Genomic DNA, 23,098 nt, shown 5'->3' with positions numbered 1-23,098 from the left:
ATTTGAAAAAGCGTTTCTTAGCCGGCAAATACTATGGACATCGGCAAAAATGTCTCAAAATCAGTTAAAAAACCCCTCAAGATTTTTTCAGAACTGAAATAAAATTTTCAAAAACAATTTAAAAGTAAAAGCAAAAAAAGATTTGAAAGAAAAAATTTTATTTTATATTTTTTCATAATAAAACTCATTTTAGGGACTAGTAATCATTACCATTGAAAACATAACTGTTCAAAACAAGGATTAGTGGGGTTGTAAGATTAAGTGGTAAAGAGATAAGGAAATTTTGGATGGAAAAAGGTGTAAGACAAGGTTGTAAGCTGAGTACACAACTGTTTAATTTAAGTGATTTAAAGAAAGAGATCAGTAAAATAAAAAAGTGTGGGGTAGTGGTAGGTAGAAATAAAATATGGACCTTGTCGTATGCTGATGCATTAATAGCCACGAACCATGGTGCATTAAAAGATATGATGGGAGCGTTGGAAAAATTTTTAAGAAAGAAATGTTTGGAGTTAAACTAAATATATGTAATTTGCGGAAATAAGGGGTGGAGAAGGGAAAGAAAAAAGGTAATTAGGTGGAAAGGGGAAAATATAGAAAACGTTAAAAAATATATATACCTAGAATATGTTATAGGAGAGAACAACAATAATAAAATACATATAGTTATGCAACTGGCGAAAGCAAATGCCCTGTTAGGAAGTATATGGGGAATAGGACACAGATTATGCAGGAACGATTGGATTAGAAAAAAAGGTTGTTTGATTCTATGGTTAGAAGTATAACTCTTTATGGAGTGGAAGTATGGGGGTAGAAGGAACTAAAACAGGTGGAAAACGTTTACATGAAATATATAAAGTGGGTGTTGCGTTTGGATAGATATACGCCAGATTATGTTGTACGCAGAGAATTAAAATGTGGGAAGATGGTAGAGGAAACCAGAAAAAGGATGGTACAGGTCCAAAGGACTTGGTGCGTTGGAATTGCTTCCCAACGTTTCGCTAGCACGAGTGGCGAGCTTCTGTGACCTCTGAATAGAAAAGTTTGTAGGTCGATACGATAAGTGCCTTAATATGTACAAAAGTAAGTAAAAGTGTGGCCTTGCCTCTTGCATGTAAACTAAAATTGTTACAAAAAGTTTACTCGTATTTTTAACAAATCAAAGAAGTATTTAAAAAACACTCCTCGTATTAATAGATAATGTTATACCCGAGAGTATAACTGTTAGAATAAAATTATGGTCATAATTTAAGTAAAGGAGTTGTATAATTTTTTATTGTATATCTCTTTACTTCCCATTTATTATTTTACAGTCGTATTGTATAGTACTTTTTTTATTTTTCGGTTGCACATATTTTACTCTTTCCCTTTTAGTCATGCTACCGCATAGCCGCACCGTACGTTATTATTAAAAAATTACTGTCAAAATTTATTCCCGTTATGTAGAAATAAACAAATAACATTAACTTCGTTTGTAATATAGTACAGAGCAGGGCAAACTCGGCCCTTTTGTCTTCCTAGTGCTCCTCAGGTATAGCCATGGAGCTTCTCATTGATCCTGCGAGTGCGAGTGAGATGATTCTTTCCCTTTCTTATCCCTTCCTTCATAGCTAAACCCAATAGTATTGCGAACGTAGTAACGAAAATTTTCGTAGGTACTATTTAAGTTGCGACAGAGGCTTCGCTCGTCTACGCGATGAAGGGGCTAGATATGGGAGTGGAAGGAAGAAGAAAAAGAGAAAGCAAATGGGTCATTACTGCTTACTCTCTCGTACTCATTGAAGGGTAAGAAGTGACTCAAACTAACCTCAGGTAGCGGCTCCTACGAATTTAAACTTTGCCCGGCTCTGATATAGTACACGTAGTTCATGTTATTGCTATTGTACAATACGATATATTTCAATAAATAAATAGAGAAAATATTAGCAAGGTGACAATAAAACCTTACAGCTTATTGTATTATGCCATGGAACTTGGTTCGCATAGTATATTTTAATTTAATACAAATAATTTACAAAATCATCTAATTCCAAAAACTTTAGGCAAAACCAAAATTTTTCTAATCCAATTATTTTTGAAATCCCTAACTAAAATAAAGCTTTACTAGCCATTACTCTAATGATCATATCTGTAAAACAATAGACATAATACCTCATATTACATCTTTCAACAATGCTAATTCTAGCGAATTACGGTACGTTATTTTTCCGGAAAATAATCTTAAATTGCTAATATAATCGGTTCAAGTTCCACTAAATTGTTCATAGACTCAAACCTAGCATGTAAATTATATCACAATTGTATACAGAATGACCCATTTATCCTTCCCATAGTTTTTATAGTTATTCAACAACAGCGCATTAACACAGTGTAATGATACCTATTTCGAAAATTTTCAACTTGTCAAGAAGTGCTAAATTGAAAATCTATTTGTTTAAATTACATAACACATTTAATGGACTAGTAACTTTAGATATTCTAAAATTATTACAAGCAAATTAAAATTTACACAAAAGAATTTTGGTAACTCCTTATTCGGAATTAAACTCAGCTGTCATAATACAAGCAAAAACCTAAATTTAATTACAATAGCACCTCGCACTGAATGGGTAGTAGAAATAAAAACCAATATACCGAACGGCGAAATTATAGCATCTCATCAAAAAATTCATAATTGTGGAATATCTAAATGTTTGACAGTAGCAGAAAATAATGAAGCCCTGATAAGCATTTTAAACATTTCATTAAATTCAATAACTTTAGACTTTGACGATTCCTATAAATCAATTTTAAAACTTTCCAAAATTCGTACTGAGCATTTAAATTCTGAATGAGAGTATCATTAAAAAAAAAATGTATGTAAGGAATTTGCGGACATATTTTATCACGAGAACATGACAGTACGCAACATTAGAGACATCAACTTTGAACCAGGGTATCGCTGACAGGGTGCTTTCACCTGGTGATAAACATCTTCCCTGCCGAGATCTGTAAGCTCTTTGGGGGGACTTCTACGAGCAGGTGGCTGGGGTAGCAGGGGTAAGACTTAGGTCCGATCATAGTCAACCTTTTCATGGAACCCTTCGAGAAGAAAGCTATCGAGACCTCGGAGTACAAACCAACTGCTTGTTACCGATACTTGGATGACAATTCGGAGACAGAATGGAAAAGCTGAATAACTTCCTCCAACACCTGAACAGACAACACCTCTACATTCAGTTCACCATGGAGACTGATAAGGACCAACAGTTATTATTCTTAGTCGTACTAGTGAGGAAACGAGACAACAAATTGTCCCACAAGGTATACAGGAAACCTTTACACACGGACAGGTACCTACACGGCTTATCCAACCAACATTTATATCAAAAATACGCTATTATCAAGACCCTGACTGGACGAGTTAGAACGATCTGCGAACAGAAAAATCTCCAGGCGGAGCTCGAAGACTTGATGACCGCCTTCAAGTCGAATGGTTAGAAAAAGAGAGATGTCCAGATATTAATAAACGGGTTAAAGGCACCAGAGATCAATGAAGACCGCACTACCTTTCTAGCATATCGATCGAATGACCCAATTGGTAGAGTTTTGAAGAGACACGACATCTAAACTATCTTCAAACATACGAAAAAGATTTAACAACCCATTACAACTTGCGCATCCAGCATCGGAGAACGAAGGACCTCTGAAGAAGGTTACCACTGATGCTAACGAGACGTAAGGAAGCAACTCCAATACACGACGGCCTTTAAATCTGAACCAGTATAGCATCAATTCACTTAGCAGCAGCGAAAACCTTTATCAATAGAATTCATGCAAAAAAGACACGTGATATCTTTCAATTCACTGAATTATATTTGATTCCTTCTCGAAATATGCACAAGCATTTCCACTAGTATGTTTACCTTCTATACAAACTGTTAGTAGTCTATAAGAACAAAGGCTTTCACAGCTGGAATCCACAGTAGAATAAATATTCGGGCTATAGGGCCGTGGTGTAACCGAATGGCATTCGAATACACCGAGCGTTCATCGGATGAGTCAGGTCGAAGCTGACGCCAACGAAGCCACGCCCCTCCCACCGCGCCACAGTATAAATATCAGTGATTAGTCAGCTCTCCATCACTATGCGCTCGACCTTCGTTGTACGAACATCTCCTGCACCGCACCGATTGATTTCACCCAAAGACGGTCATTAGGTTAGGTTATGTAACGTGTCTTATTCATATATGTATATATCTAGGTTACAGTAGAATAAGGTTAAGGTCATTATTAGGTTAAGTAACTTGTACATACATATATATATATGTTCGCATTACTTGTGTTGTTCCGCCTCGATTGTATCGACTGTATATGTTCAGTATATCATGTTTAATTCCACTCTGTAAATAAATCTCTTTAATCTTCCGTATTGCAATCACTTCAAAGGCTCCCATCAACGAAGGTGCGAATAGGTCCGTTCGCTCACCAGACTAGCCCGGCCGTTACTACGCCCACACATTCCACGTGTGCCCGGTAACAATTTCCGACAGCCGTTTCCCGCACACGGACCGATGGGAGAACGACGGTTTCGTCAAAGCCGGCAAACGCGCTAACAAGCGCCGCCGACAACAGCTTTTCCTGTCTTCATCCGAGTCATCTTCCTCCTCGGGCAACGAATCGGACTTAGAACCAAATCTAAGTCAAAAGTCACCACCCCCAATCGTCATACGACAGAAGTCCCTTTGGCCGAAAATTCTTCGTGCCATGGACAATCACGGCATTACCGCCCGTAGGTCTGTCAACACTCAAGACTCAATTCGAGTCTATCCCAGCTCCATCGACGATTTCCCTCGTCTATCCTCTTTCCTGGATGAATCCAAAGTCCAATTGTCAAATAACCAACTACAGCAGGACCGTGACCTCCATGTAGTTGACATCTCAACAGAGGACATCATGTCCGAACTAAGCCACAAAGGCTTTATTATCAAAGGCATACATCGTATGTCTAAAGGTAATAAAATCTGGCCACTTGTCTCCGTCCGTCTTGATAAGACCGCCTCAAATTCCAAGGCAATTTTCGACCTTGGTAAACTCTGCGGCCTCAACATTAAAGTTGAGCCAAAAAAGGCTACAAAGCATGTTCCTCAATGCCGCCGCTGTATGAAGTTTTTCCATACAGCCAACTACTGCCACGCAGCCTGGGTCTGCGCATTCTGCGGCCCCAACCACATCACTGCCGACTGCAAATCCAAGGACAAGGATGCTACTCCCACTTGTGCCAATTGCAAAGGGAACCACCGCGCCACCTACTGCGGCTGCCCCAAGGTTCGCAAAAAGGCCTCCCCTTCACCCCCCAAGAAAATCGTCACTCCCGTTGCTTCTCAAGGCACTAAAACTACCGCTGCCACTTTGGTAGCACCTTCCCAAATGTCCTACGCCAAGGCAGTAAGAACCGCCTCCCCTCCCCCAGCCCAAAAACGCAACACAACCACTCCACCAGCTGTAGTAGCAATCCCAACTTTGGAACAAGTCATTGTTCAAACCATGGTCGCCAGCATTGTCGCCGCCTTACAACAAACCACCAATGTCTAACACCGCTCAGTCAGACAACCTTCGTATAATTACCAGGAATGCCCAAAGCATTAGAGGTAAATTGACTGAACTCGAACACTTCCTCGAGGATAACTCAATCGGTGTTGCTTGTATCACCGAAACTCACCTGTCCGAAAAAACTTTTCGTCCTGAACTTCTCATCCTACAGAAGTGACCGTGAAAACCGCAGTGCCGGCGGTGTCGCTATTCTAGTTAGGAATTCATTAAAACACAGGCCTATCTCTTTTGCCATAAACTTATTAGAAACAGTAGGCATCGAAGTATCACTAACTTCCAGCCCTCTTAGGATTATTTCTCTCTACTCCCCCCCTTCGGACAGAGACCTTTCTGAACTCCCCCTTCTACTCCCCCAAGGCGCTCCAACCATCGTTGCAGGCGACTTCAACGCTAAATACGTCTCTTGGGGCTGTCGACAAACAAATAATAAAGGCAACTCCCTTCTAGCCAAAATTCTTCCGTTCAACCTCACAGTCGAAGCACCATCTGATCCCACATTCCTTCCTACCCCCCACCATCAATCCCCTGACATTCTTGACATTTTCGTCACGAAAATGTCACACTTTCCGCCGACCCTATCGTCATAGACGCATTAAGCTCGGACCACCTTCCAGCCCTTATTGAAGTCGGCCGCCCAATCCTCAACCCCCCAAATCCAACCACGTCACTAGATTGGTTACACCTTCGTTACACCCTTGAAAAATCTTCATTCATGTGCACTCCAATTCGCACAATAGCGGAACTTGACGAAGCTGTGAATCTCCTGTCAAATGAGATTACCAGCGCAGTCGAGCTCTCCACTACCTCCCGCCCAACGCCCACCAAAGACAGAACCCTTCCAGCAGACATCCTTGACCTCCTTAAGAGGAAAAACAAGGCCCGACGTCTGTGGAATAAACACCGCGTCCCCGCCCAGCGTGCAGAGGTAAACGCCCTTCAACAAGAACTAAAAACTCGTCTCACCGAATTCCGCAGCGCATCCTTCGACGACTATATCGCTCAGACAGAAAAACACCCACGAAGCACCTGGAAAGTGATCCGTTCCCTTCGTAACAGAGGTCCCCATCTTCCGCCTGTTAAACAGAATGGCTCCACTTAACCTCAGACGAAGAAAAAGCTGCAATCTTCGCAGACTCTTTGTGTCTCCAGTGCTCCCCACTACCAAGCCCAGTGGATCTTGCCGACTTTCACGAGCGTACCAAAGCCGTCTCCCAGAACTTTCTTTCCCCTGAATTCCGACTTCAAACACATCCCCGCGAGAAATATTTCTCATTATCCGTCCTCTAAAAAAGAGAAAAGCCCCTGGCGCTGACGGAATTTCTAACGGAATCCTTAAAGTCCTGCCACCAAAGCACATAACCGCACTGGGCAACATCACAAACGCCATCATGCGGCTCCACCACTTTCCTTTGGTCTGGAAAGAAGCCACTGTCATCTGTACCCCAAAATAGGGAAGCCGCTCAGCTCTCCCTCAAGCTACAGGCCCATCAGCCTGCTCAGTTCGTTGAGCAAAGTAGTAGAATCCGTCCTTCTCGTTCGGCTCTTAGACCACGTGGAGCAAAACAACCTTCTCCCTGATTTTCAACACGGTTTCCGCAGGCAATACGGCATCGGACACCAACTTCTTCGTGTTACCGAACACATCTCCGACAACTTCAACAAGAGGCGTCACACTTCCAACAAGCCTTCGACCGAGTCTGACACGAAGGTCTTATTCCCAAACTCATCGCCCGTAGCATCCCACACTTTCTAGTTGGGGTTATCAGGTCCTTCCTCACAGACAGAAGCCTTGGCTCTGCTCTTTCGACCAGTAAACCCATCACAGCCGGTGTCCCACAAGGCTCTAAACTATCCCCTATTCTGTTTAACCTGTTTTGCGCGGACATGCCCTCCAACACTTCAATTCTGACTGCTCTGTACGCTGACGACATTGCTATCATAAACTCTTTAAGTACCATTCTCCAATGCTCAGCAAGAATCAATAGGTTTAACGCAATTATCAGGAGCATTTGCTCCTATGCCATTCCCGTCTGGGGCTGCGCCCTATCGCCTAAAACCTTTGCAAGGTACATACATGCGGATTCTTCGCTCCGCACTTAACTACCCGTGGTTCGTCAGAAACACCCAAATTCTGATTGAAACCGGTTTACCTTCTCTCCCCGAGGCTGCAATCACATTCGCGGCAAATCTCCGGGCCTCAGTGTCAGGCCACCCAAACCCCACCATCTCGGCACTCTCCAAATACGCACCGAAACCCAACGACCGTTTCCGAAGGCCCTGTCACCTTCTACAATGAGCCGCCCTCTTCCGCTCAAATCTATCTCCTAGTTTCGCTTTTTACCACGAGTGTCCACCCACCACCTCAGAGGTGGACTACCTACTTCACTGGGACCGAGTACGCACAGTCCCTTTGAATCTAACACTCACCCTGTTAGGAAACTAATAAACTAACAAACACAAGCACACGTTGCACACACATACACGCTTCGCATCCTAAATTACATATTCACACACCTACACTCATACACACTTCATTCAGCGATCACGATGGCCACCACCTTTGGCACTCCTGGTAAGAGGACTAGGGCCGTCTCGCCAAGCGATGACCAATCTCACGAGAACATGGTACGCAGGCGAAGACACTCTGACTCCTCGCATTCATCACCATCTTCCCCGACGTATTTCTCTATTACCTCCCAAACCTCCTCAACCCCAATTTTCGAAGCTTTGATTTCCGACATACCGGACAAATTCTCGAATCAAAAATCCTTATACCACACCATACGCAGCTTACCTTCAATAATTTTCCTTACCCTTACCGTTTTCCGCGGTAATAAAGCGATAGTCACATCCAAAGATCCCGACATCGTGAAAAAACTTTCTCCCCACAAGGCTCTTTTGTCTGAAAAGATGAAAATACGTCCAAATCCCCTACCACTTCAAAGCCAACAACGTCCAGACCTACCTTCTCCTGCGTCATTCGATCTGTAGATCTGAATATATCCTCGACCGACATCTTAACCGCCCTTAAAGATCAGACGATCAATGCCAAAAATGCCTGGCGTATCAAGTCCAGGCAAACAGGCAAAGACACCTTCCTCTTTAGGGTAATATCCAATTGTCCTAAATCTATAATCTTCCCAATCCGCAGGCCCCAACCTTTACAATGTGGCAAATGCTTCACATTTGGTCACAATACCCCTTCCTGCTCTCAAAAACAACCTTCCTGCTATCGCTGCGGTGGCAACCATCCCTCTTCTTCCTGCACCTCCTCCCCATCCTGCTCCAACTGCAAAGGAAAGCACCTTGCCTTTGACTCTAAATGTCCCAACAGACCCTCTCCTAAATCTCTAACACCGACGAAAACCGCTCCTATCAAGTGTGTTGATCCACCAGCTGACGAAATTTCTGAAGACGATTCGTCAGAAACCACTGATAGCAGTCCTGATCCCAGACGTTTCACTACGATCGATGACACGATCAGGTTCACATACCTTTGCATGACCTCACTACACCCAAACCAACGCTTTGTCGAAAGCGTAGTCGCCCGCCAAGCCGCCCAGTTCTTCAGGCGCAAAGTTTCGTACGATTACCGAGGTAACAATGTACATCTATCCATAACACCAATCACCTCACTTCCAAGATACTCCCACGCCTAAATCCTAACCCAAACCAATCGATGGCTCATCTTCCCCGTTAATTTACATTCGCGGGCCTTAAAATTTGTACAATTAACACAAACGGATGGAAGAGAAAAAAGAATAACATAATACACACAGTAAATAATGATTCAATACACATTCTCGCATTACAAGAAACACTATCTATACGCATACGGCAATACATAGCACAGTACAACATCTACCGAAACGACAAACTACTCCACAGAAAAGGGACGGCCCTAATCATACACAATTCCATTGCATCTAACCGATTTTTCCTACCACCACAATTCCAAGAGCTCGACTGCTGCGCAGCTACGCTGCACCTTCACTCCGGAGATATTGTTATCTTTTCGTTTTATAACAAACCTTCTACCAGGCTACCAGTCGAGTTCTTATCCTACGTATCAACCATTCCTAGAGCCATAGCTCTAGGAGATTTTAACGCGCGACGCACTACATTCGGAGATATCAGTACAAACGCCAACGGGCGAATACGCGCGAACGCACTTCTCACACACAATTTATTCCGCATAAGAAACACAAATTTCACCTTTTTAAGCCATCAAGGCTTGTCTATTCCAGACCATATACTCTGTACGGACAGAGTCGCGCCACTTTTCTCCGACATATGTGGAATAGGTACTCCAATAACTAGCGACCACATACCACTATCCGCCACACTTAATATCCGATCATGTAAAATTACACCTAACTCGTTTAAAGAAATACGCGACTACAAGAACATTAATTTCGACAACCTTCGCGAACACATCAACAACTCTAACCTCCTCTCACCGACACTAAATACTCAGGAAGAAATCGACACCGCGCTAGAAACGTACAACACTTGTGTACAAAACGCGATACACGAAACTGCGCCAGTCAAAGTAATCTGTATAGGCCGAAAACCTCTCCCGCGTGAGATAATTGAATTAATTAATAGAAAACGCGCATTGTATAGGCAATTTGCTAGAACCCGCGATCCATTCGTTAAAACAGAATGGAACAGATTAAACGCGTTAGTTTGACTCAAAACAAATAAACATCAGGAAAAACGATGGCACGAAACCTGTTCTAAACTTAATTTTCACGACGGCTCCAAATTTTGGAATAAATTCAAAACAATCACCGGCCAAAAACAACCTACAATTACCCACTTAGTAATCAACAATCAGATCTACAATACAGCGGAAGAAAAATCAAATGCATTCGCCGATACTTTGCAAAATCTGCACGTTACCTACACGGGCCCACACCACGGCGCGATACACGCCACGAGAATAAATTATAACATCACAAACGTAATCCAAATCGCACAACACGATGAAAATCATATTCTACGCGAAATAACACAGGATGATGTCACAGACACATTCACTAAACTAAAAAACAATTCACCTGGTGAAGACGGAATCACCATTAGTATCATTAAAAACCTACCTCCCTCCGCTATTGACTACTTTATTCAACGCGATTCTCAAAACGGGATACTATCAGCCGTAGTAGCTGACGAAACGTCTGGACAGAATAGTTCACTTAGACCACGGCCCTATAGCCCGAATCTTTATTCTGCTATGTTAGTAGTCTAATAATTTTTTTCACCCATATGGTGTTCCTAAACAGATTATTGTTGAAAATGGTATCAAATTCGAAAACGCAATTATTTCTAACTTGGTAATTTTACAGAAAATAAAAGTTAATTTTTATTCTCCGATTAACTCGCAGTCAAATTTGAACACCTATTAAAAAGCAATTAATGTATGCTATATTATCTGAATGTCAATCACATTAGACCTCATCAGTACGTCATAGGCAATCTCGACAAGTTACTGACCAAACTAAATAAGCTCCCAGAGAAAGTTTATGTAATATACAAACAGAGGCAATGTATCGCCATATATTGGGTATTAGCTGCTACTGAAGTATTTCAATAGTTAGACAAGACGTTACTAAGGTATTTTAACTTATTTATCCGAACGATGACATTATTTAAATACTTAACAAGCGTGTAAATTAATCAATGTACTTATGAATTGGCACCTCGGACACATTTAGTTGCGACCAGTTGTGATGACTGAAAGGGATTTCTGAGATCACCATTTTGAAATTTAATTATTGTGTTTACTTACAAATCGTGCAATTGTTGATGTTTCTTTTCTGTTTTGTGATAATTAACGTGATAAATAAAAAGTATAAATGACCGACAATGAACTACTATTTAAAAATGGTATAACAAAACGCAACTGACAGCTAAACGTAATGTCTATGGTTAAGTATGGTGTTTTATTTATAGTCAAATTTACCTGAAACTTGACATTAATGCTTTTTCATATAAAATTAGTGATATACATACCTATTTCAGCATTTCACAAAATTCTACCTCTTTAGGAAGCTGGAAGGGGTTTGCTAAGATTGCATGTTTGTTTTTGGTCCGATTTACTTGAAACTGGTTAAAAAATTCAATCACTGTTGCGTGGGATGAGTGGTGAAGAGGAGTTGCAATGTTTAAGTGGAACCTATATTAATTGTGGTCAGATTTACTTGAAACTTCGTTTTAATGGTCTCTTATTTAATTTCTGAAAGACCTATCTCGACATTTTAAAAAATTCAATGTTCAAACGGGGAAAGGTGTTGCTATTTTTGTTTGGGACATACTTTATTTGTGGTTGACTATACATGAAACTTCGTACATATGCTATTTGATATTATTATTCAAATGAAAAAAGGTTGCAACGTTTCAATGGGATATATTTTATTTGTACTCGGATTTACTCGAAGGTTGCTCATTGTTGAAATTAAGCGCGTTTTGGCAGTTTTTAAAAATCAACCCTTAAGGATGAAATGTTGTTGCTATGTTTGTATTTGAAATCTAAGATAGCGAGATTACATAAAATTAAAACGTTGTAAGGGTGAATTGGGAGTTAAAAGGTTTTATGGAAAAATAATATTAATTTCTGCGAGCAAAGTCGCGGGGAAAAGCAAGTAAATAAATAAATCAAAGATATTATTTATGGCGTATTTTTGGTGTGAGGATGTACTTACAGCTACTAAAATCTTCACTGTCGACTTTTTTAAACATAAAACATGTACGGAGTCGCAAGGGTCATGATGCATTAAGAAGCGAACGCGTAAATTTCGCACAGTTGGAAGTAGAGGCGCCCATATCTCGCGGAAAATGNTATATTCCATATTAATTATAAAAATATATAAAAACACAATTACTTTAATCACACAAAAAAGTAGGATTATGTCGAATCTTGTAAACAATGACAGTCATCGTGTCCGAGGGCAAATCGGTAGCAATTGCAAGCGATGCTCATCGCTGTGTATCGCTGACTTAATCCAAACATAACCTTAGTCAGAAACTTATCAATCAATCAATCAAAATTATCATACACGAATCGCGATTACAGCTTTATTAGATCTCATCACCGCACCATAGGTAACCTCAATACATTACCAACTAAACTGAATGAGCTCCTAAAGAGCGAGTTTATGTAGTTCCAATAAATTTCTGATTAAAAGCTTAAACGTTCTTACCTACATATTACATACCTTGCTTGAAGAGCTGTCATTTCTGTGATGTCCACTGACAATCCCCATTATTGTACCGTGGCCTTTATGCAATAAATCTTTTCGAATAAGTTGTAATTCTTCCATCACTGACTTCCAGTGAATCCTTGAAGAAATTCCTAATGCTTTAGCACACGCATCCAATCTTGAAGAATTGTAAGGTGGGACAACTTTTAAAATGCTTTTCAAATTGGATGAAACCTGTTGATCGTTTTTTAAATGGCAAGTAGTTACAGCAAGTAATCTTAGTAATAATTCCACGTCATCTTTAGGATTGTTGTCTAATTCCGTTTTTATGGCATAAACCACAGAGTTTGTAAATTCTTCGTCTTGTACTGCTTCCAAGCACATTGACAAAAAGTTGGTTATATGATCTAACCAATCAGCTTCATTAAAAATATGTTGGCTTTGTTCTAAATATTTTATCATCTGAGGAATTTGATGATCCCAAACGACCCTATTTAAAATGAATAACATAGAGCCTGTTCAAAATTTGTTGATGTAAAATTTTTAGAAACGAGACAGGTCAATTCTCGAAACACAAAGGTCTATCCAGGCTTTCGCATAGGTACAGTCGCGTACATTTAAATCTTCGTAGTGATTAAAAAGTTAGCTGGGCACTCGATGAAAAATACATATATTATTAATACAAACCGAAATGTAATTATTGTAAACGGTATGTAATAGATCAAAAATAAATAATAAGAATGAGAACAGTGTTATTTTTGACAATTATTAAAAAAAGCACGACAGGGTGCTGTATATAAAAATTGAAAAAATTGACATACTATTTTTCAATACACATGTGGCCTGTATTTATTTACCTGTTTAAATAAGTATTTAAAAATGTACGTTTCGTCGATTATTCAGCAAAGGTTTAAGTGTTACGAAAATTTAAATGTATGCCACTGCTTATCGAAAGTTGGGGCAGACCCTTGTGTTCTGAGAATTGACACGTCTCGTTTCTGAGAATTTTAAATTAACAAATTTTGAACAGACTACCATATTTGTTTATTATTAAATTAATAAACTAGAAGTATGTTTCTAATAAAGTAAGTACAATGAAATAAATTGTGACGTGGGTACACGTCTCAAGGTCAGGATAAAGTAAATTATAATTAAATTTTNTTTTAATATTAATTAAACAATAAAATAAAAAATGTCAATTTGTCGCATTGATCTTACAAACTATTTCTCATTCTGATAGTTTGGGAAATGGGAGTATTTACTTTAATAATAAACTATCAACGGTGCAAAAAACCACTAAAATCATGTTCACCAATTTTATTTAAGGCTCGACGTGTTTCCGAATTTACCACTTCATTAAAATTAACTAACACTAATTTAGGTATGTAATATTAAAGCCTCGTTGGCTTGGTTTGTGGTGATTGCTGTTGTTATCACTCGTAGCTTAGTGGTCAGAGCATTGGTGCGTAAAGACAAAGGTCCCGGGATCGATTCGCGGCGGAAATGTGACAACAGCAACAAAAATATTTTTCTTTATTAACTTGAGGTAGTTTGTAGTGGATGGAAAATCGAAAATGAATTTTCACATTAATATTGCATATTAACCACTATTAGTAATTGAAAATGTCATTTAGGTATCTGCTGGAGAACTATATATATACTGGGGTAACCCACTTAACAAAAGTGGAGAGGACATTTCAATTGTAACTGGTTGTTGACAATACTCGAATTAGTGTTATGGCTTTTTTAGTTTCTAAGCTTGAAGCACAGTTAATTTTTTGCTTTTTGAAGTATTTGTGTCGTATTTTAACATTGCCTTCATTGATTTTGTGTTTAAAGAATATGCAAAGTGTTTAAACAATATGATAAGCACAAGTTTTTAAATTATTACCGTTAATCTAATAGATATGCAGATAGTTACAGTTGTATACACAGGCACATTAAACAAATATTAGAAAGAAACCAAACGGTAGGAATACTGCAGAAGGTAAAAGACCTTTCACCTATTAGAAACGTCACTTCTGAAATTACTTAAACTTGTATAAAAACCCATTATTTTAAATTTATAAAGAGAATCCAGTTTATACTATTATTATGTTAGTTCCATTATGAATCAATAAATAAGAGTGCAACTTCAGGTGTTTTTATCCTTTAAAATAAGACGATAGCTGTTCAAGAAACTTTAACTGGCGCTGCGAACAAGATCCAAGAAAAGTTCCTCTAGACATCTACTAGTATCAACGACCCAGTAAGTACTTGGAATTGTTACTTAATTACTTTGTGAATCACCCCTTTATATTGGATCGAAGGAACCAACAAACAACAGAAGGATCTCTCAATCCGGCGACCTCCGTAGTAAAAAAAAACAACGCTCGTTCGTTTTCTATATTTGGATCACTTTCACAGGAAATAGAGGTACTGTCCTTTTTTTCCCTTATTGTTTAGTTGTAGGAAGATTTTGTGGTATCATTTATGACTACACCTTTACAGCAACAATTATTAGAATCTTTAAATACAATCGACATGAGTATCAGTCAAGATCAATTTAAATTTAGGTTTGATGTAGCTAGTCAGTTCCTTTATTCAAGTTTCTTTATTCAAAACGTAGTGGATGATTTCACACCTACGACTGATAATTTTTTAAAGGAAATGCTTTTTAATTTTATTACAAGTAGGGTATGTGAAAAAGCTCGTCGCTTCATCTCGTTCTTCCAATTCTCTTCTTAACTCGGCTACTTTTAATTCGTACAACTTCTTTGTCATTGTAATGTCTTTTACTCAACCCCACAACTGACACCAGTTGTAATGTTCGTGGGTTTAAAAAATTAACTATTAAGACTGACAACGACAAAAACTATTTATTTACACTAATTATTAAAGAACTTAAAAACACTATTATATTATGACTAAAAGGTTATGAATTATTCTATTTATTTACACTATTGCTGATATATCACTATTCACTGCGCTATTTATTTCACTGCTATTATCTACTGCTAATTTATTTCTGGATTCACTTCTGCAACGGTCAATTTATTTCCTCTTCTTTCGGCGATCGTCTCTTCTTTTAAACACTCTTTTGTTTACTTTCTGGAACCTTCTGGAAACATCCGGATAGTTTATTTTTTCTTTGAACTGTTTAACTGCTTTCCCAGAACGCAGGTACGACACACACATTTACAAATACGGTGCGCATGAAGAAAGGCGCCCGCAGCTAGTCAGCGAATCGATAAGCCGCTCACGCACAGTGTGCCGAATCACACACAAACACACGCGTGCTCGCTACAATACTAATGCTGAAGATAACACTTCATTTTACATTACCCATTTTAGAAATAGTCCTTCAGTCTTTTACCAATTCTATAACTCTTAAATATTATGATTCCTTTAATGTCAAATGAAAACAATATTTAAAAGATGTTAAACAAGTTAATTTGACGTAACTACCTATTAGAAAAGATAACGAATTACAATAAATAACTAATTTTATAAAAGAATACATAAGACCCGACAGTTTATGTGGTATTCATTTTTATGATGAAGAGATTGAAAATCATTTTGTTTAAATTTGTCAACATTTATTCAATGATAAGGTTAGATTCAGAAAATGCACTAAATCATTACCAGTTATCACTATTAACAGATTCAAAGAACTTTTAGATTCATATAATAATAGTAATCATAATAGCATTAATGAAACTTACATGCATTTCTCTAATCTTTACTTCTTACCAAAAATGAACGATTACATTACTAATCACATCAATCAGTGTACCCGTTGTCTCGAAAATAAATACGAAGGGCGTCCCCATCATAATTTGTTTAAAGGGCCCCTTATAGCCAAAAGACCATTAGAGCATTTATTTATCGACACATTTTAATTTCAAGGAAAATTATTTTACAACTATTTTACATTTATTTTCTAAATATGCACAGTCCTATTTTATTGAAAATAAAAATGGCATAACCATATTAAACAGATTAAGGCATTTTTTTGCACACCATAACTACCCAACCAAAATTACAGTGATAGTGGCAGCAAATTTAATAACTTTGTAGAGAATTTATGCAATTGAACAACATAAATTTTCATTCAACAACTGTTCAAAATCCTAGTAGTAACTTTCCAATAGAAAGATTTCATACCATAATTAAAGAAAAATTAAACACCTTAATATCCCAAAATCCAAAAAATTGCTGTTCAGTTCTCTTCCAACTATTTAGCTCTTTTTATACTATAGACAGAAAAAATTTTGGGAATCGTTTAAATAAAATTTTTGGAGATATTATTGTATGTATTTAAAACTTTTTGGGTTTTTATATTTACTTTAATTATAGAACGTATTCAGGACATTATCAGAAGTATGAAAGAAGTTACGAATAAAAGCAAACACAAAAATTAAAACAACAGGTAAACCGAAATAATGCTAAATATTTAAAACAACGCTAAAATACTAATGCAAGGAAACAAATGTTTTTGGGTAAAATGACTCCTGAGTAAAAAGAACTAAATAAGACAGGGAATATTATCAAAGAAAAAAGGATGAAAAGCTGTTTTTTTCGTGGTAAAATTTTAACAGGTTCATTCCCAATCAATAATACTATTTGTCTAAGACTGCTTAAAAGTATTAAGATTTGTTGTAAGGTTCGACCTTTTTTGCGGTCAATTTATTTAACTGTAACATTTAATGAGACTAGTACTGTTCGCCCAAATTTCTAGATGATTAAATTTAATAAAGATTGACTACATCATTATCATCATAACGACGTCAGTCCTAAGACTGGTTGGACACGCACCTCCACTCTATCCTATCCTGAGCTAATCATCGCATTTCCCTAAAACTAGGACAACCCATATCCTCAATTATTAAACTAATCTAAGTCTAACTCTACCTCTCCTAACTTCCGTTTCTGCCTCGAATATGTCTCTGACCAGACCTTCATGCCTGAGGTGTCCTACTAACCTATTTCGCCTATTATTATTGACTTCCATTCCAGTCCTCTGTTCTCTTACACTTTCTAATACCTCTTCATTTCTTCTTCTTTATCCTTCTCTATCCACGGTATCTTCATAATTCGCCTGTAAAACCACATTTCGAACGCTTCTAACCTTTTCTTTTCCGCCGCACCCACTGTCCATGTTTGGCACCCGTACAGCATCGTGCTCCAAACATACACCTTTAACAACTTTTTTCGAATTTCTAGATTAACCATTCGCGAGCATCGAAATGACTGAATTTTATTGAAGGCTTTACTTTTATTTATTTTCATACAGTACTGTTTTGTCAATACTGTTTACAATTTATTTAAAGCTATCTCTAGGTCTTCCTTGCTAGATGCTAGTACTGTTACATCATCTGCAAATCTAAGCATACTAATCTTTTGCCCCTGTATATCTATCCCTACAGTTGTACTGTCTTTAATGATGTTGATCGCGTCTTCGATGTATAGATTAAAAAGTAACGGTGATAGTGCGCATTCCTGTCGGATTCCCTTCATAATATTTACTTCTCTACGTTGCAGCCCCATCTCTATAACTGCCTGTTGCTCGTTATACAAAGTAAGTATCACTCTTCTATCTTTGACTACGTATCATTTTATTATTTACAAAGCAATCATCATCCTTGCATCAATCGTCGTTCAGAGAACGCATCAGTCATTTTAGAAATGCTGTCCTTTTCGGGAACGTCAGATAAAAGTAAAAAAAATTGTGTGTATTACCTATTACTGAACTATACCTCTGTAATTGTAAATTATAATTACTTAGTCGCATTTTTGTTTTCCAAAAATTTCGTATCGTAAAGTGCTCACCTCTCTTATTTTGAGTCTGACATACTGACCAATTTTAATGACTGTTATATTGTTGAAATAGTTCAATGAACTGCATATATATTGACTAAACACAAGGTTAAAACGTTAAAAGAACCATTACAGGTTGGCTGTAACAATTAACTTTCGGGCATATATTTACTTAATTTTCTCCATACTATCTTCGTTACCTAATCGATCTCTTTACTTTTTGCGTATAGGTTCTCTAAATATTCTTTCCACTTGTCTATATTTTCTACATTTTCTATATAATGACCTCTACCTCGTTTCTTATATTAATACTGCTATATCTTACTTCGTAAAATTTATTTTAGTTATAGGTTTATGCCTCATCATTTTTACCTGCTACAAACTTTACTTCTGCCTTCTTTACACCTCATATCAATCCACTGATCTTTAGTTGCCTTACATTTCCTAATTACTACCTACATTTTCGCCTTATGCTTTTTGGTCTTCTTCGTCTATTATATTCTTGTATTTCCGCTTTTCTTCAGTTAGTCCTATAACCTCGTTAGTTATCCAGAGTTTCTAACTTTAATTATGTTTAAGACCTAATATATCTCTAGGCAAGTTTAGTACAGTTTCATTCTGTCTCTAGGCACGTTTAGTACAGTCCATTCTCCCTCTACGTCCCTGACATTTGTATCTCCTGCCTCCTTCAGTATTTCGTCTATCCTTGTACCTAGCCTATTACATTACACATTTTCTAAGTCAAGACGTTTCCCACCTGACCTCTTCTTCTTAATTTTGAATTTAAGGTTGTCTTCATAACTACTAGGTTAGGATCGCTATCTATATGTGCTTATGGATCACTCTTCTAGTATTTTTAAATCTTTGCCTAACAAAAATGTAATCTAACGGATACTACCCTAAATCAAATGACATCTTCCACGTATAACACCTCCTTACGCAAAATTCTGTCAGTCTATCCCTCCTATTATTTCTATTGCCTAATCCAAAAGAACCTGTTATTATACCTTCTTTACTTTCACCTATTACTGCGCTGAAGTTTCATACGACTATTAGGTTTTCCTATCCTTTCACACGCCAGTTAAAACGTCTCCTATATCTGCACGATTACCGTTTTTACTGATTGCGAGTTTAATTTAATCATACCTATCCTATCGCTTTTCTGTAAATAATTTTCGACACTCTGTTCTACTGTCTTACGCAATACAATTTCTACGTCCAAATTATATTCCACCAATCCTTTATATATTATGCTAAAGTCTGCGCTCACTAATGCCTACGACATCTAATTCTGACCCATCCATTTCAACTTTCAAATTTTCAAGTAAATAAACATTATAATATCATGTGAGATAAGTGATAATTTATGTGTCTAGTTAATGTTATTGTGTTAATAAATAACTGTAATGTAAATACCCGTTGAATAAATGAAACAGTCACTAAAAAATTGATAAAAAGTGTTGAAGATGTTTTCAACATTGTGAATCTCGTTGAGTCGCTCTCTGTTATTCTCAATAGTTTACTGCATTTAGACATAGTTAAATAATATTTAATTATTTTTAATAAACAAAATAGTGTTTTTCTTACAGTCAGCACTTCTGTAGTTACTTTAGTTATTAGATTTTTATTCTTGATTAGAAGTTATACTCACTTATTTTCACAAAGTTTTGTTTCAACTGAGTACTCTTAAATGTCTTATCGTACAAAATGTAAATCATCTGTAATTACACCTTAAACTCCTATAACACTTATGGTAAAAATTTTCATGCTACTAATTTGTGCACAGCCGTTGAAATAAGATATATTGAAAGTAAGTCTGCAGTGCCATTTTCTTTAAGTGCAGTAAACTGAAGTATTTAAGTTATGGAGGATGGTTGAATCGCTTGGTACTAAATTAGTAAATTCGGTTACCTAATATCAATTTATCTTATGCTTAACTTGTCCAAATCTTAGAAAAAAATGGAGGGGAATAAAAAATCTATCGAAATCCTAATTCAGAAATAGAAACTGAAATTTGTGAATTAAAAATAGAAATAATAAAAAACTACGCTTCTAAGGACGAATTGAAGAACTTTGAAAAGAGTACCTATAGGTAAATCAAAATTTGGAAAATTTAAAGAGAGATCTTGACTCTAAAATTAGTACTCTACAAAAAGTATTAGGAATTCAAATCTAATGTGCATCCATCGAATGCTCATACTTCTACAAATCATGCTGTTGTCACCAGCTTAGTAGTCACAGAATTGGTACGAGTTCGATTCCCGGCGATGAAAACCGCAAGTTACAATCCGAAGCCGATTCTGGATATAATTTGGTAACTAAATCTTTGAACACAAATTATGATAAGAATTGAACAGCTACATATGGATAGAATGTAAACTAAAAAATGCAGCTTGACTAACGCCAAATATAAACATAAACAACTTACTGCTTACCTACTTATCAACGAGTTATTGGTTTCAGGAACACCACTAAACACATAATACATACGTGTACTACAAAAAGTTTTCGAAATTAAAACCGCGTGGTACAAGAGCGGTTTTAAAGCATCTACCGAAAGTATTTTTTATTCGCGCATAAAAAGAGAGGAAAATATAAAGAAGTCTGTAGCGTTAGATCCACACTACCAACAATATAAACATCACCCTATGGGAAAAATTGGTGTTTGAAGCACTTTTTGCTGGCTGCAACTGTTCATTTAAAATTCGTCATACCATAACATGGAAAATGCCAAATTTGCAAATAAAATAACATTTAGTTCTTTTAACTTTCATTAATTAAGCTCAAATACCATAGCAACACAAAAATGGGGCGTTTTGTGTCATTCTACATATCTTCCAAATGCAATTTCCGTTAGTGAAGAGCAAAATATTTATACGTAGTAAAATGAAACTTTGAATCTTAGTTAATCTGGTTTAATACTGGAATGCAGATGATAAATAGGTGATACAAAGCGAAGAAGTTAAAAAAAGGTGTGTATATAGTGGTCAAATGATAACTATTTAATGTAGAAGTATTAATTGTGTCAATTATACAGAAACTAATTAAATATAACTAGTGAGACTGCAAAAAGGTGCTTATATACGTGACATTCGGTGCCAGGAGTAAGATAGAAGACTGAAGAGGATTAGAGAAGGAGAATTTTGAAAAATTCCTGTAAGCGACATAAAAAAAAAACAAAAGTAACAATAACAAATCGAAGCGGCGTCGACGGGTCTCTGATTCATCTGGAAATGTTAGTGAGGAGTTGACCTTGAAATAATATTTATTGTGTTTGGATTTTCAGCCGGGCAAACTAGGCTCTTCTGACTCCCGAGTGCTCCTCAAGTATAATCAAGTAGCTCCTCATTGATCCTGCGAGTGCGAGTGAGATGATTCTTTCCTTTTCTTATCCCTTCCATTTCGTAGGTTAGTCCCCTCTTCCATAGCCAAACCCAATAGTATTGCGAACGTAGTAACGAAAATTTTCGTAGGTATTATTTAAGTTGCGAGAGTGGCTTCGCTCGTCTGCGGGATGAAGGGGCTTGATATGGGAGTGGAAGAGAGAAGAAAAAAAGAAAGCAATATTACTCATTACTGCTTACTCTCTTGTACTTATTGAAGGGTATGGAGTGATTCAAACTAACCTCATGTAGCGGCTCTTATGAAGTTAAAGTTTTCCCGGCTCTGAAATAATTGACTCATATATGTTTTACTAGTTAGTAGCGGTTTATGTACAGACGCCTTGTAGTCAACTTTTAAAAAATTAAAGACTTGAACGATATTTTTCTAACAGAGCAGCGGTGGAGTAGTGATCTCTTGCCACCGTGGAGTGTGTAACAACATTAAAGCTCGTTCGTTTCTGTGCGAAAAATTCCGAAAATGAGTGAAACCAATATTATTTCAGTAAAATGGAGCTTATTCGAACATGCGAATTGCCTGAACAAGAAACTGTCTCTTGTGTGATCGATGGCATCCCGAACGAGATAATACAGACGGGTGTTCGTGCAGTTCGATACGAAAATCCGGAAGTACTATATTCCTCATTTTTGTCAACGTTAGTGAATCTAAGTGACGAGGTACAACGAGGACAAAGTCAACATTTAATGAGATCAACGTTCAGAGATAATAAGAGAAGACGGGAAGATCGAAACACCCGGTTAAGCGTCACATCGTTTTCGCGGCATAAGCCCATATGTTACAATTGTCACGAGGTGGATCATTTGGGCAACATGTGCATGAAACCTAAACTAGAGTGTGGAAAGTGTAAAAGATTAAGTCATACGAGTGCAAATTGCTGCAAAAACACCGAAAAACGTGAAGAAAACGTGTCCTGTAAAACTATTGGTGCCGTTAACAAAGCTTACTACGCGATGTGTGTAGTGAACAATCAAAAATTCTTGGGATACGTGGACACTGGATGTGGAGGTGTCATTATTCGCCGGAATGTGGCGGACAATGACAACTCAAATGCGAGAAAAGTTCTCAGGTACAACGATAGTGTAACTAAAGTCGTCCGAACGGTA

General features: G+C 37.5%; 1 protein-coding gene across 1 annotated transcript in view; it reads right to left on the bottom strand.

Moving 5' to 3' along the window:
• Window positions 1–23,098, bottom strand: part of LOC108741469 (maestro heat-like repeat-containing protein family member 1) — a gene marked incomplete at its 3' end in the record, with an annotated part of 64,895 nt that overhangs the window by 30,180 nt on the left and 11,617 nt on the right. Inside the window, exon 6 of the mRNA XM_025977820.1 lies at window positions 12,810–13,284. Within this exon, the coding sequence (XP_025833605.1) occupies window positions 12,810–13,284 (475 nt within the window). The remainder of the gene's footprint in view (window positions 1–12,809; window positions 13,285–23,098) is intronic.

This window comes from Agrilus planipennis, unplaced genomic scaffold, assembly GCF_000699045.2.
Source record: "Agrilus planipennis isolate EAB-ADULT unplaced genomic scaffold, Apla_2.0 scaffold308, whole genome shotgun sequence".
Classification (NCBI taxonomy): Eukaryota; Metazoa; Arthropoda; class Insecta; order Coleoptera; family Buprestidae; genus Agrilus; species Agrilus planipennis.
This window is presented reverse-complemented; position numbering and strand designations above follow the sequence as displayed.